Consider the following 15,699-nt stretch of genomic DNA (forward strand, 5'->3'; position numbering starts at 1 on the left):
TCTTGATCTACGATTTCGGTGGCCTCGTGGCGTCCGCCTCGATCGTGAACGGAAGGTCGGAGGGTCGAGGCCCAATGCGGCCAGTTGGTTCGCCGCCAGCTAGTTGAATATAGGGTACAACTGCCTTCTCGCAAAGCGCCTGGCATTGGTGATATGAGTTTGGAAGTAAAGGGTGTCTCATAAGCCAAAAGCTGGCTGGCCCTTTCATTAGGGGTGACACTATAATAAACAAACTTTACTTGACTTTACTCTCACTGTGCCACTCAAGCAGCTCGTTGCTCAGTGTCATGTTGTTTCTGAGACGGATTATTTTGGAAAGATGTATTCTGACTAGGATATATATACCCATGCGTCTGCGTATTATTGAATACTTCTTTCAGGGCTTTGAGTCAGCGCCGCGATTGACAGAAGTTGGAATAGAAGTAGACTGATTTTGGATCCGGTTACTCATCCGCATGAGCGAGTACCGTTTCAAAATCTGGTATGCGCACGCGTAACCAGAATCTTGAAAAAAAACCTCCGACTTGATTTCAGTCATTCTGCTGATTCGAAGTCGACTCCTCCATAGATGATTCATGAAATACATACTTATCAATGGGGTGGTGTTGGTTCAATGGTATATACATGTACAAGGCAATTTTAAACATCTTTTCCCTGCCTAATAATAATATACTCGTCTTTTTTCAGATGGATTTTACTATTTGACGCTTACTGCCTTTAACAAGGTCGATTACGGTGGCCCCCTTGCAGTCACCGTATGCCACTCAACACCATATTGCATTGACAACACAGAACCATTATTCAAGAAAAAGGGAATCCACAACGTCCGATATGATGAAGACACATACCTGTTACAAGCAAATCATTCCGCTTAGTAAGTAACAATAAAATGACTTTATTCACTAATTTCATGTATTTGATTCTGGTAAAATCAATCTGGTTTTACAGAAATCTGCTGCATGGCAATGCAAAATATTCGTTGCACTATTTGCCCTGGTCGATCTATACCCATGCGTGGCGCAAAACTGCCCAACTTCAACACGTGATAATTCATGGTAACCGGAAAAACGGCGACCGACCGACCGACCGACCGACTGACCTGCCAACCTACCGTCATATGCAGTATCCCTTTCGCTTCTCTATAGCACATGTATCTGTGTAGTGCCCAGCGCAATGGACGTGATGGAGTCCGACGTGTCTTGACAGCAGCATCTCCAGTCAATTATACCTGGAAAACGAGCCCACGCGGTAAGGAACTGATTACGATACTCTAAAGATATGCTTTGTCTACATGGTCGGTGGCTATAAAAACATGATTTGGGCCTAATCGATGCACTTTAGTTTTTCTACTCGAGTGTCTCGACCGATGCATGAACTGCAACGCGCAACATGCATTTGTTGTCATTTGACCAGCGCACGTGCGCTTGTTTACAATTTCATTTCACATGACCTGCTATCGTGGATTGGATATGAGACCTGTGACTCAACTACGAAACTCCTTGGGTTGGTAGATCGGAAGGTCGGTCGGTCAGCGTTTTTCCGGTTACCATAATTCATTGATAACAATGATTCAAAAACAATTATGGTCCGGTACGTTACGTACGAAGCATCTAAGTGAACTTTCCCCCTCAATAACTGGATCGTACTTCTGGATTACCCAGAAAAATGACTTTTTGGGAAAGTCAAAAAATCGCCTTGATCAATTTTATGTCAACATGCTACGTACATGTATGTCGCATCGAAGCAAACTCTGTTGGAAATGACGTAGCCATGCCTAGCGCATGTTCGTACAACCGCCGATTATTGAAAAAATATAATTTGCATTATAATTAACAAAGAATAGCTCTTACCCCACATAATTTCTCTATTTCGGAAATCTACTTGAAAAACCCCAAATCCGCGGTTATTCGGACAAGCTCCAGTTGGTTAACAGCACATTTCCATTTTCAAAATTTGAAAAATATTTCATAAAAGTGGAGAAAAACTGCTTGACATTTGAAACTTTATCATTTACGCCGGTTTCTTTACTATTTACAACACAAGTCCACTAGAGTGAGTTTCGAAATATCATGCACAAATCAGCGGACCATTGAAAACCAAGGCCTATAAATTGCTGTCACATTTCAGGGTTGCGGTTAGGCATCAATAAAAGTTCCCCGAGCAGACTGACTCTGCCTAAAATCGGCGAACAGAGTCTAGGCAATTATGATTCATTATGTTACACTGGAATGGGTAGCTTGGAATATGCTTGCCTTGGGAAAAACCCCTTGACTATAGATCAACCTTAAGGCTGGGGTTCACCTATGACACATCTTTTGTGCGCTTCCAACAACGATATCTATAACATATTGCTCACAAAACGGTACCTATTAATTTCAATGCATGTTTTAGTTCCTACCTTTATTGTCCCATTTTCATTAAAAAAATATCAATTTTGACAGATTAGAATAGTGTTAATTAGCTTTTGATTAGAGGTCATAATTTAAGTTTTGAACAATCCTGCAGACTTTACGATGGGACGTATCCGTTTCGGCGTTGAACTCTCACATTGATGCATGGTGCGTGCAGATGCTAACGATCCGTTTTTTTCTAAAAATACATTCCATTTAATTGGTGTAAACAAATAAATGCCCCCAAAGTGACTCGATTTACAATTTTCTGAATATTGCCTATTTTCGCCCAAATACTTTATAAGCGATCGTTAGGATCTAGAATGCACAGATGGCTATTACCAAATTATTTTTTCAAATACATGTATATCTATCCATAAAAGGGAAAACTTGTCACAAAAATCTGAAATATCGCGCACATACCGCCAGTTTAGCTTTGTTATTGTAATTCACTTCATTCCCGCCACTGCCTATAGCTGTTCTATGGGCCGTGAAAACCGCAAACAATCTGTACATGTTTTTGTAAGCAGTCGTCGCTCGCGCAAACTTGTCTTGCATGTTTTTGTGAAAGAGGACGTCGGAGAACGCGGTCGTATATCAAAACAGACGTTGGGTGGCGCTCGCGCAAACTTCCCTCACATGTTTTTGTGAAAGAGGACGTCGGAGAACGCGGTCGTATAAAAAAACAGACGTTGGGTGGCGCTCGAGACGGGTCATCCTATTTAGCGTCCAGTGGCGACCAGTGGCGTCCAACGCGAAATAATAGTGTGTATATGGTTAAAAATGTTTTCAAGCTCCTAAAACACTTTCAATAAACAAGATTTAGAAGTTTGGTGGAGTTTGCAAACCTAGTTTTTGATTAATTATCACCAGAAAACGATCTTAGTATGCGTTCAGCAAAAGTACTGGACGCCATGTTTGTTTTAGCTGCCGTTCCTTGGGTTTATAGAAAAAGCGGAATCGGGATCTGGCATCAGGTTGGCATACTAAGATCGTACCAAGAGCATACCTCATCTGTGGTCAATTGCAAATCAGGTCAATGGGCTTATCTCTGACTGACCGACCATGAAAGCCGAAATCTGCATTGAAATAAATTTTTGAAAAGAGTATTTCTGCGCAACGAAAGGAATTAAATCTGCATGTAAATGGTGTGAAGTATTAAAGCATCAGTTCAGAGGATCGCCGCTTGTCAAAAGTGCTGACTTGATGTGAGAATTCAGGCCCAGCCCAATATAAGGTAGGCCTATAATGTCTTTTAAATAAAGCACGCTTGCACTTGGGCCTATTCCCTGTCTTTTCGAAGGGTTATTTTGGCAAATCATGTGGAAACGAGACTATCCATTGCATATGTTGAATAAAAGAAAAGAAATATTTGTTTGAGGACAGTTTTGTACCTCCTGAGTGTTTTATTTTCATCGGATATCTTTGCTATTTGATGACTTGCCGGGTGAAGATGACGACGCATTACAGCTCCAAAGTCATTGTACGGCAGAGGCCTCTGGCCAGCGAATTAGTCTATACTAAGCCATGGATCATCTTTGATTTAACAACATTGGACAATTTAGGAGCGTAGTTTGTATCAAATAATTTTCGGCGAATCGATACCTTTCTGTTACAGGGTATAGGCGGATCTTATTACATATCGTAATTATGTATAGTATTTGCATTGTCTACTGAAAGGAAGAGCCTCTCGAGATAATACCGAGCAGAATTACGATGATTACATATTTCCTATGTATAATCGGGCGAAAATGCGAAGAATCGGTTCCAAATCGCATTTACCTATACATTCAAGGCGCACACTACACACCGGGTGCTATCATTACATCGGTGATCGAACGTTTGACACAAGTCACTTGCCGATGATCATCATGATATGATATATAACACTCATATTTATATTGCTTGTAATGCTTTCAGCGATCCTGAGTCAGGACTGAAAAAGGCATTCGGCGGTCTCAGCCGGACTCAAATCGGAGGATGCGATATTCTAGAGTGGTCGATGCTCTCTTCAGTGCACTACCTTGCTTTTATTCACAAGCTGCCTAATGGCGTGCCGGTTTGGGTCAAGGTACAGGTATTCAACCATGGTAAGACCAGGACTTGAATATATTGTGTATTTGACATCTTTGAGATTTCCAATTTTTGCTGTATACAAAGATATATGTGTATTGTGCTTGTTGGCTGCGAAAACTGATCTAATACTTAAAATATTCGTTCCAGTGTTAGGCCAAAGTGAGCCAAATGCGACCCCTGGGTGGTGTGTTGAAAGGGGTAGGTGATAAAGTATGGAATTAGTGAAACCTTGGAAACACTGATAAACCTTGGAAACACTCCTTAAAATGCATAAAAACATGAGTTAATGCCATTCGAACCTAACGTGGTTACGAACCAACATCTGGAGCTTATTCTTACATGATCAGATCGGAATTTTATGGTAATTTAGAAATCTGTCGCATGTCCGATTCAATAGTCTATATTTTAGAACAATCCAGTTGTACCTCGCCTCCAGTGTACAGTACTGATCTCCCAAATATGGGAAGACACGCCCACCACACACCCATAATATGGGCCAATAGCGCTCATACGCCACCACCACGCGGGGCCTATTTGAACTACGGATCGGTCTGTTCATTCAGAGTGATACAGAGAAAATTGACTACATCATGCAGTACCGATGCCCGTAAATGAAATGCAAGTCCCTCCAGGAATCTAGGTCCTGTCCTTTTTTGCTATAGCATGGAGGTCTTTATAATACCTCCATTGTTATAGCGAATAGAAGAACGGCGGAGTTCCTTTGTTCCTCTCGGGGCTTTGCGCCTTGCGGATGAAAATTTCCTTCGCCGTGAGCGATTTCTTACATCTTCCAGTACGCATCGAGGAATGCAGAGATCTTTGTGACGTCACCAGTTCTAAGCGGTTTTTTTTATTCACGTGTGTGTTTGTCCTGTGATCTCGTGCATCTAGTACCGAGCATAATACTTTATCGTCTATGGAATACAAAACAATCATAAAAACTAATTTTTGCTTCCATTGAAGAGAAATAAAATATTTTAACGACCACAGCGCATTGCCAATTGATGACGTCATCCTCCACATTAAAAATGTTGGCTTCTGAACTAACTGGCAAATTGCTATCAATAAAGTCAGCTGGGACGAGACTGTCAGTTGGGAGGGTATAAATCGTGGAAGGAACGCACCCGATTTCCCGCGCTATTTGCACAGTGATTCCATGGTTTACATTGAATATTACAAGGTTTATCAGTGTTTCCAAGGTTTCACTAATTCCATACTTTATCAACTACCGTTGAAAGGATGTGACAAGCCGCCCGTATTATTTACTACGTTGCACGGATGCTTGATACTGTATTTGATTATGATGTTATTCGTCCCAAATAAGTCCCATGGGGACAAAGTCGCAACCAGCGGCAGGGAGAATATCCCATGAATAGAATTGGTAAGTATCAACCGTAAGAATCGACCCGGAAAGAGTTGTATGTTTATCTCCTTCACTTCTGATTCCAGTTGACCTCTACGAAACTGGAGTGGCTGACTACCCAATAACTGTGGATGATACTCCTCCAGTACCCGGCGAAGTCAATGATGGTGAAGTCCTAAAGATCGACCAAAACTTTACCAAGTACGCTCACAAGGTATGATGACAAGGTCCTTTAGCAAATAGAAATATGATAAAGCATAAAACCCTTAGAAGGGTGCATGCGCGTATCAAATGAATGGTATTTATGACGAGCAGTGCTGACAAGAGTGTATCATGCCATGACACTTATTCGCAGAGATGGATTCAATACTTAACATGCCCATAAACGTATTCCCTTCCCAGTTTATCATGTTTTTGGAGATACCATTGCACCACTGCACCAGTAATAACTGTCCTATTAGGAAGTTGTTGCATTTTTGTTGCCCTTTCCTCCACTGTTGATAATTGCATACGTTATTACAGAGTAAGTAGATTAGAGCCACACTGCTATTCATTACTGTCGTCACAGCGAGCATTTAAAACGACCCAGAAACTTCTGAGCGGATATCAGGTCGTATGATATACGACACAAATGGGTTGTCCTCATGCAATCACTTTGGAAACGCATTTTAAAAATAGATGTTACGTCCTGTTAATGGGGCACGTCATCATCGCGTATATTTGGGAACGAGACCCGACCCGTCGGCGACATGGGGACGTCCTTCTCGGATTTTACATGGTATGACGTCATTTTCCAAAACATGGCCGACGTCTGTTTTTGGCGCCAAAATTTGCCCCTTGAACGGCCGATTTGAATCTCCGATATAGGTCATGTGGCAATATTTCGGCACAGAAATTTTGTCACTTGTGACATATCAAGTTAATGTCTCACAGATAAACTGTATTTTGAACGATTTTAAATGCTGTCTACTTACTCTTTTAATGATTTGTGATATGGTAACGGGTTTTTTTCTCCAGATATGCGCCAATTGGTTTGACTTCAGTGATCCAGATTCGGGCATTGACATGTTCGAGTTGTCGGTTGGTACAACAAAATTAGGTGTTGATGTTGTTAACCGTTTTCGCATCAGCTCTCTGGAACACAAGGCCTGCATTGACCTTGCACCATTCAACAAAACATTGATCCATGGAAAGAAGTATTGTTTCACAGTCACTGCATGGAACGGAGCAGTCAATAAGAAATATGTTAATGCAAGCTCTGATTGTGGTAAGTGCTGTTCTTTCGTTGCTTCGCTGTTTGTCGCTTAGTGGCGTTTGGGATCCTTGCATCATGCCAAAGTATGGTGAATTGAATGCAATGAAATTATATTTTCTTCTGAAAGTTACTGCCATTAATACCCCCATTTCTAGTTTGAATAACGGAAACAAACTAAAACCAAAAGTTGTTTTTTTTGTACAATTTGGTTCTTTATGGAGTTTCACATCGACCATCTGTTGAGTAGGCCTACTTAAAAATGAAGTCGCCCCCTAGTTAATTATGCCTGTCTTGGGTCACAAGTGTGTCTTGTGGGGGGGGGGGGGGGTAATTATCTTTGCTTCATTAAGCTTATATCTTGAAAACGAATCGTCACTGTTCATGTTTCCAAAGAATCACTGAACGATTATTATCAATAGAGGTCTAATAATTAACCATCTTTAAATTGATCTATCCGCACTACTTGGCACGTTGCTCTTGTTCATTTTGCATAGTGTTAGTTGACCTGACAAAACCAGAGAATGGAGACATCATAGATGGGAACATAAAAGGATTCGTGGACCTGAAGATCAGCTCCATGCCTGCTATGATTGGCGGTCAGTTAAGGAACTTCCATGACCCGGAATCGGGATTGATTGACACTGCAATCCAAGTTAAGATTGCATCGTGAGTTTCTAGCCACGTTTTTTTACTTTCGTTGACATAGTCTCCTCTTGGTGTATGTAAAATTTTAGAAAATGTCTTACGTTCCTCCCCTCCAAGATTCAGATCTCAAATCAAATGTTTAGTCGGAATCTACGTACTTACAAACTACCTTCAAACTGATTGAATAATGGATTGAGAAAATCATAACAGCGGTGTGACTCACATGAAAAGGAATCAACTCGATGAGCCAAATCAACCCGCTTATCGCAGGGGTACAGCACCAATAACAGTATCAATGGTCTATTGCCTATCTTCGATTCATCTTGACGTTCTCTTTCTTAGATCCTCGTCACCAACAAAGGAATACAAAGTCGCCACTAGCTATGTATCGATCAAAGGGAAAAGTTATAGTTGGGCAACCTATCATCTGAATCATAAGGACTGGTTTAAATCTACAATACGGGTAACCAATGGTGCATACGCAGATAACCAGAAGACAACTGATGGCGTCCTTGTTGATCTCACTCCGCCTTTTCTTGACTACATTTTCGATGGCAAGGTATGTGACTATCACTTTCATCTTGAATTTGATGTCCATTGTTTCTGTTAACTCTTGAATTCGTTGCATAAAGACTTGCATTCGATTGCGATAACGCGTGGCAATGCTTTTCAGGCTGCACTGCATCTCATTTCTGGTTACTACCAGTCGACGCCGGCAGTCTGTGTGTGTGTGGGGGGGCCGGGGGGGGGTGCACTTGTGGTTTGATAGCGAGACGTTTTCTGCAAGGCTAATGCTAACAAGATATTTTCCACAAGAGCAATAGCTTAGAGGACCATTTGGCATTATTAAAGGCAATATAACCCAGCTGTCGGCTGCCCAGTCACCTCCTATTCTAGATGAGTAGTTTCGATCAACAAATTGCACAAAAAAGGAAAATTCAAAATCTGACTGAATTATCACGCTTTTCCGATGTTGACTCCGATTTGACCCGAGTTAGCTCTCCATGCGTCGATCCTTTCCATGTGGAACGATGCACTAGTAAGGCGCCTCCTGGAGCCATTGATCTACCCAGTGACGTTTTGGTATAATTATCGATTTTTCCGACGTTACGCTGATGGCGCTTGATTACCCCGCTACTGCGACGATAATGGAAATGACTTTGCGTCGTAATAGCGGGGTGACGTGAACTCGGATCTCGGCGAGCATTCACGTGGCGGGAAAGGTCTTTTGCGCCAGGACTTGTGACTAAAAATGACGAATAACGCATTTATCTACTATAGAGCTCAATTAAAATTGAAAAAGCATCAAACACGTTCAGAAAGCTTACTGATGAACCGGAAGAACAAGCATACAGCAGTAAAAAGTCGCCTATTCCTTTAGCAATAACGATCGCAACTTCATCACATTTTGACAGCAAGTCCAATAGTAGTCTGATCCGATTTAAATCTGATCGTAAGCCAAGAAATGGTGGATTACCTACTTTAAGGCACCTCCTTCCCAAAATGCGAATTTTAGGTATAAATGTAGAATACGACAATAAGTATGCGTTTGGCTGCGTAGTCCTTGTGCATTTATATTGAGCCATGCTGCTCAGGCATTAACGAATTTAAAGGATGAATTTAAAGAATTGAAGTAAAAACGTTTCGTCTTTATTGAACATAATAATAAGACTACCGCATGTTTTATGTTCTTTTACATATTTTTTTAACTGAATAATTCTTGCATTTATGCAGGGCCTAAAAATCTAAACTTAAGGTACATTGTAGAGGTAAAATAAAATGAAAAAATATTTTGTAATTTAAATGCTGAATTATTATTTATTAACCTCCCAGACGGGAGAATAAAATTTACAGGATATAAGCGTTATGTCGTCGGCAAAGGCCGCAGAATTTAACTCGGTTTGGCCAACTTTTATTCCACCTATTTTGGAGCGTTGTTTCTTACAGCAAAAATTAGGTTTTTCTGTGAATGCCAGCCCGGTCCATTATACCTACATGTATGTCTGATATAGTGTCATGCTTTTGCATGTATTTCAGGTACCCAAAAAGGACATAAACTTCCAGACCATGGACAACGAGATGACTGTCAATTATGAATTCCATGATGACGAATCTGGCATCGCCCATTACAAGGTTTTGGTCTATGAGACTTACGAAAACACAGAGAGCTTTATTGGTGAATGTAAGCTGAACTGAGCAACCTTTGATCATTTATAACATCTTTCATCAAATGCACGCAACTCTGTTAAATCATGGAATGCAAAATACGACGCATGAAAGCCGTATTTTCTGATAATCTAAGTTGCAAGAAATGGATGTTGTTTTCCATCCACAGGCGTTGTTGTCAGTTAAAATTAGCGAGACAATCACCTGTATCGAACTTTATCCAACCAACGCCTATAAAATTCGCGCGGGTTTCCCGCTATAAGGAAACTTGGGATTAGGCCCTTTTTTCACTGTGGGGGTCCTTTCAATAAACTGCCAGTGCCGAAACAATACACCTTCCTTGTAATATTCTCATATGAAAAACCCAGTGCACACGTACCCTTGATTGAGATGCAACGGTTGGGAAATTGATACACGATTGATCCCTTGATGCAGGTCCTGATGTCAGGAAAAATATTCGTAGATTACTTCGTACTTCATCGTTCCCAGTGTTGCAAAACAGCATAATGACACGACGAACTACCGGTATTATGTAATTGATGATTTCACTTGAAATCATTACATCGAAACAATCACCGAGCATGGTGTTTTTTATGCTGCACTATTTCTAGTTGTGTCGTAAAACTAACTTAGCAAAATGTTCCATCTGAAACCGTTCAATTCCAGCCACTTACCTCCCGAGTACACAAACTGTCTACACCAAGAGCGGCCTAAACATAAAGAACGGTGCTGTTCTGTACGGTGTAGTAGAAAGTGAAAACACCGCCGTCCCGGGTGTTTCTGCAGTCTTTCGCTCATCTGGTGTCAAGGTGGACAAGTCACCGCCAGTGGTAAGAACTATCATTTCCTCGTGTTCTTGACAGTTCCTCTTAACTATTGCTACATATAGCTATAAACTTGACGATTTCCGTGCCAACAAAAATTCATTTTTTTCCCAACAGTGAGTATTCTACAACTTTTTTTCGTGATTCAAGGTAAAGGGGGCCACTATAATGTGCTGGTTAACAATATGGATCAACCTTCTCCAAATCGATAATCTTCTTAACAGATACCACGGCATGGCCTCTTTGATACAAGTAGAAAATTCTTATTGGCCGTCGAAAATATTTGATCCTCAAAGTTGGCCTGTTCAGAGACAATTTTGAAATTGTTCTGCCCGGGTAATATCCTCCCTCGGCCTTTTGTCAATGTCATGTCATGATCATGAGGTTCGTGTAGACCAAACCAAAGTGGCCTAATTGAGCCTGAACCCCAACAAATGTATTTCTAATGTATCAAGCTTGAATAATGCTAAGAAAAATCCGAAGTCTTTTGTCAATTGATGTTTAATGTGGATTGGGAGTAGTATTTTGTGAAATTGGTGTAAAAAGGGTTTTTAGAAACTACTGTGGTCTGAATCTCAACATAAAGCTGTTTTTCAGAAACATTGTTATCTTTCAGATGCAACGTGTCTCGATAGGGGTGACCTCTGCTGGCGAGCATGAGGAGCGCCATAACAACACTGTCATCCAGTCTGATAGGGCTGGTATCACTGCGAGTTGGATTGCCGTGGATAGTGAATCCGGTGTAGAAGAATACGAAGTGTGTGTTGGAACGACATCTGGTAAGTATAAATGAAGAAACGTCCGTCAGGTTTTAGAAGAATATGAAGTTTGTGTTGAAACGACATCTATCAAGTATAAATGAAGAAACGTCAGTTAGGTTTCTCGAAGAATATGAAGTCTGTGTTGCGCAGACATATGGAAAAAATAAAGAAAGTCAGTCAGGTTACATGAAGCATTTTTATGTAGTCTGTGTTGCATACACATTTGGTGAAAATCAATTATGAAACGGCAGCTTTACCCCCTTACATGTTGAATAACAATACATGTCCAAGTGTGATGTTCTGGTAGCCAGCAGATGGCTCGTCTGTCACGTGCAGACTCGTACATACATTTGTGAGTCTACCTCAGGATTGGCCAATAGTGGTTACTCACTTGTCACCTGTCAAGAGCTTATAGACACAGGAAGAATGTATATTACAGAGGTCTCAGAGGGTTGTGGATCTGAATCAACCCTACTTGATGTCATTTCAGGTGTGCCCCATTGCTGAATTTTGGGGCCCCTTTTGTTCAATTTATACATAAATGATCTCCCAAATGTTGTTAGCATGGAAACTATTATGAGTTTGTTTGCTGATGACTCGAAGATAGCCAGAGAAATCAAAGACTTACATGAAATAGAGCTCTACAACATGATTTAGAAAATGTACAGGCGTGGTGTAGAAAGTGGGGTATGAACTTTAGCCCTGGAAATCGTATTTTTATGCGCATCACTCGGAAATTAAGACCATTAGCTTTTCATTATAACATTAACGTTTCAATGCTCTCCAAGGTTGATCATTTCAAAGATCTTGGTGTAATATTTCAATATGATATGAACTGGAATAGTTGATTTTGACACTTTGCCTTTTATAACGCGATGCTTTAGGAGAGGCGATGATCTCTTGTTGCTTCAGCCCAGATTCTATACTGAAAGCTTCGCGGCCTCTTTCTTTGTTCGAGGGGCTAAACTGTGGAACAGCCTGCCACTGTACTTAAGACAGTGTGAGAACCGCCGAGGTTTCAAAAATCATTTAACAAGTTTTTACAAAAGTAAGCTGCGTTTGGTTGACTCTGACAATTACTGTACGTTTGTCAGCTTCTGCCGGTGTGCCACTTGCAGACCTGCATGTGGTGATAGTGAGACGCCGGCAAAATTCTAGTCACTCTCCCGGAACTTCGCCTTTTCTTTTTAGGAGGCACTTTCATAGGTCGGTTGTCATCTTTGTGCTCCTCCTTTTAGACACTAAAATGTATTGTTATGATGTGCTACATTTTGTTCTTGTGTTTAATGCATTGGTATGTTTTATAAGTAGTACACAATGTTTTAAATTTATCTAGTGTCTAAAAAAGTATTCATTAAATAAGAACGTATATTACAGAGGTTGGTCGTTTTTCAAACATGGAATATTTTATCGCACTGTCTAGAGGTACGGGACCCGTATCCCTAGGTCAGAATGCTAAAGGTACGGGAGTTATTTTGCGCATGTCCAAAACGTTGTTGTCACTCAACTGCGGCTTGGAAATAATACTCTTCACAGTGACAGTGCGCGCGTCTTTGATGTAAACAATTTAACCAACCAAAATTAAGTTTATCGTGCGAATGTGAAAATACTTTTGAGAATATTTCAAGTGAAGAACATTAGACAAAGGGCTTCATACAAGAGGTCCACACATAAAACTGCGTATAGGCCTACATCAAGCAGATAAGCCGGTGTAGAAGTTTAAAATGTCCCAGGATAGAATGCCCGGGAAACAAAGGATTCTATTATGCACTTCAACCTCTGAGCTATTGACGGTCAGGGTCTCTATAGAACCATATTGCAGAATACAATAGGGCCGGACACTTTTTCAAGGGGGGCATTTGTTACTGTTACACCGGCATGGCCGAGTGGATACCGCATACCGGATACCGGAGTGGATACCGGATACCGAGGACTCAGGCCTCTTCGACCCTGGATTGAATCCAACGACAGCCACTTATTTTAATTTTCTGCCCCATTGTGCCCTGGAATTTTCTTCTAAATTTTGTGATAATATTTCTTCATTTCTTCACTGACTTTCACTCCAAAATAACAGACAATATCGTACGTACATCTTCCGTATCTTATAAAAAGTGTGTCAGGTGTGTACGATTTTCAACGACATTTATGATTTAGTCTTGTCACGTACACGGGGATATATACGGGCGGTGAATACTAGATATATACTGGTATACTCGATACTGGTATTCAAAAATATAAGTTGCAAGTTATAGTTCCTTACTGATAGCACTAAAACGGTACGGGAGAAATGCCGTACGAATAAGCTAGAGATACGGGAATAGTGTACGCATGCGCAAAAGGACTCCCGTACATTTAGCATTCCGGCCTAGTGATACGGGTCCCGTACCTCTAGCAAGCGCCATATTTTATTGAATTAAATCTCCTAGTCCATACCATATCAATTCAGTTTGTATAATTAATAACTGAAACAGACAACTCATATGAAATACCAACTGTAAGTAATTTTTCGCATCGTTAAAACACTAAAACTTATTCCTAGCCCGATGGGTCAAATTCTGTCACTGATAACAAAATAAAGTAATAAATTAGGCCACCGACATTGGCAGCTTTAGCGCCACCGCGTGAGGCCTAATAGAATAAGGCTACCAAATAGCCAGGACGGTGTCAAACTTGAAGAGGAAATGGTAAGTTAAAACTCAATAGTACCAACGTGACTTGCTGAAGGGTTTTGTACTATAGTGCGTCAGTTGTCCTTTTTCAGGCGGTTGTGATGTTCTGAGCTGGAAATCGGTTCGTAAAGCAGAAGATGGTTACATTGGAAACCTGAACCTGGAGTTGACCCAAACTTCTGGCAAATATTATTATGTAAGCGTAAGAGCAAGAAATGGTGCTGATTCGATGTCAAGTCCAATGACCGGGACACGGCTTGCTATCCTAGAGGAGGACGTCACGGGTCACCTGATAGATGGGCCTGATGGTACAGATGCTGATAACCAGGAAACGATTGGTGCAGACTGGGACGTCACACTTGACGAACACAGTGTTACGATGCAGTTTGAAGATTTCAGGAGCCAAGAGTATGGTATTCAGCACATTGAATGGGCGATTGGAACGACACCTAATGGGGAAGATGTTCAGCCGTTCATGTCCGAGGGAGTCGTCCTGTCAGATCGGAGTGACTCGTCTGTTGGTAAGTTTTAAAGTATTCGTAAAATGAAATAACTGCAGAAAGTGTGTATTGATGTGAATATGCTTGTAGTTGGCTAGTGTGAAACGGAAATAAAGGATGGATCTGACATAATGTAGCATTGAACCTAGACGGGCGCTGGCCCGCCCCATTACAAGTGGGAGGGGAATTGGCCTCGAATGGTGCCGTTTCATTTGCCAGGCCGAAGGTAATCAACTCCATCGCATCAATTATTTTCGTGTGAGGCCTAACATCACAAATCGCCAAAAGAACAGTGATTGGCCGATTCGAAAATGACATAGGAGTTGCCCCTAGTGAAAGTCTCAAATCACCAACAGAACAGTGATTGGCCGATTCGAAAATAACATAGGATTTGCCCCTAGTAAAAGTATGGTATTTTTTATGCATGCATGTCAGCTTTGATTTCTATATGGCTTCTCCGTTGGTCGTTTAGCCAATTCTGTTTAAATGGCATCATATTTCTTAAACTGCGCCATATTTTCCACTGCAGGGCAAGTAGGTTTTGGGAAAGCTTCCGCACCTGTGGACCTTGAGCGTGGAATAAAGTACTTCAGCAGTGTGAGAGCTACCACCTATGAAGGCAATGTTTTACAGGCTTCCTCGAATGGCTTCACAGTCGACCAAACACCTCCTGAGATCACGATTACGAAGTAGGTATACGCAAACAATGTGTATGCACTGTTTAATTAAACATTCACATAAAACACCAAATTCCCTATTCAATTCTGTCGGCCACTCTTCAACAACTCTTCTGCGCATGAAAAGACGATGATCCTGACACATCGACTGTGACATTTTTCGTCGGGCTAGAAAGTTTCTGTATATGTGGGACAAATAAGCGTAAAAGTAGAGTAGCCGATGGGGGGGGGGGCGCCACATCAGAAAAATATTCCTAAGGGAGAGTATTTGCAAATTGTCTGGATGGAGTGCCTCCTCTATCCTTCTGCGTCAGAGAGAGAAAAATGACCGAAAGCTATTTATGCGCTCGACATTATAGGTGTTGCAACAGGT

The 15,699-nt window shown here is 41.2% G+C and overlaps 1 protein-coding gene across 1 annotated transcript in view; it reads left to right on the top strand.

Annotated features, from left to right (window-relative positions):
* The window catches only part of LOC135496832 (uncharacterized), a 160,954-nt gene that overhangs the window by 104,284 nt on the left and 40,971 nt on the right, over nt 1-15,699 (top strand). The window contains exons 71-81 of the mRNA XM_064786375.1: nt 688-874; nt 4,311-4,480; nt 5,916-6,043; nt 6,847-7,096; nt 7,579-7,750; nt 8,072-8,288; nt 9,767-9,911; nt 10,562-10,725; nt 11,336-11,498; nt 14,242-14,670; nt 15,179-15,338. Of these exons, the coding sequence (XP_064642445.1) occupies nt 688-874; nt 4,311-4,480; nt 5,916-6,043; nt 6,847-7,096; nt 7,579-7,750; nt 8,072-8,288; nt 9,767-9,911; nt 10,562-10,725; nt 11,336-11,498; nt 14,242-14,670; nt 15,179-15,338 (2,185 nt within the window). The remainder of the gene's footprint in view (nt 1-687; nt 875-4,310; nt 4,481-5,915; nt 6,044-6,846; nt 7,097-7,578; nt 7,751-8,071; nt 8,289-9,766; nt 9,912-10,561; nt 10,726-11,335; nt 11,499-14,241; nt 14,671-15,178; nt 15,339-15,699) is intronic.

This window comes from Lineus longissimus, chromosome 12 (genome assembly GCF_910592395.1).
Source record: "Lineus longissimus chromosome 12, tnLinLong1.2, whole genome shotgun sequence".
Taxonomy (NCBI): Eukaryota; Metazoa; Nemertea; class Pilidiophora; order Heteronemertea; family Lineidae; genus Lineus; species Lineus longissimus.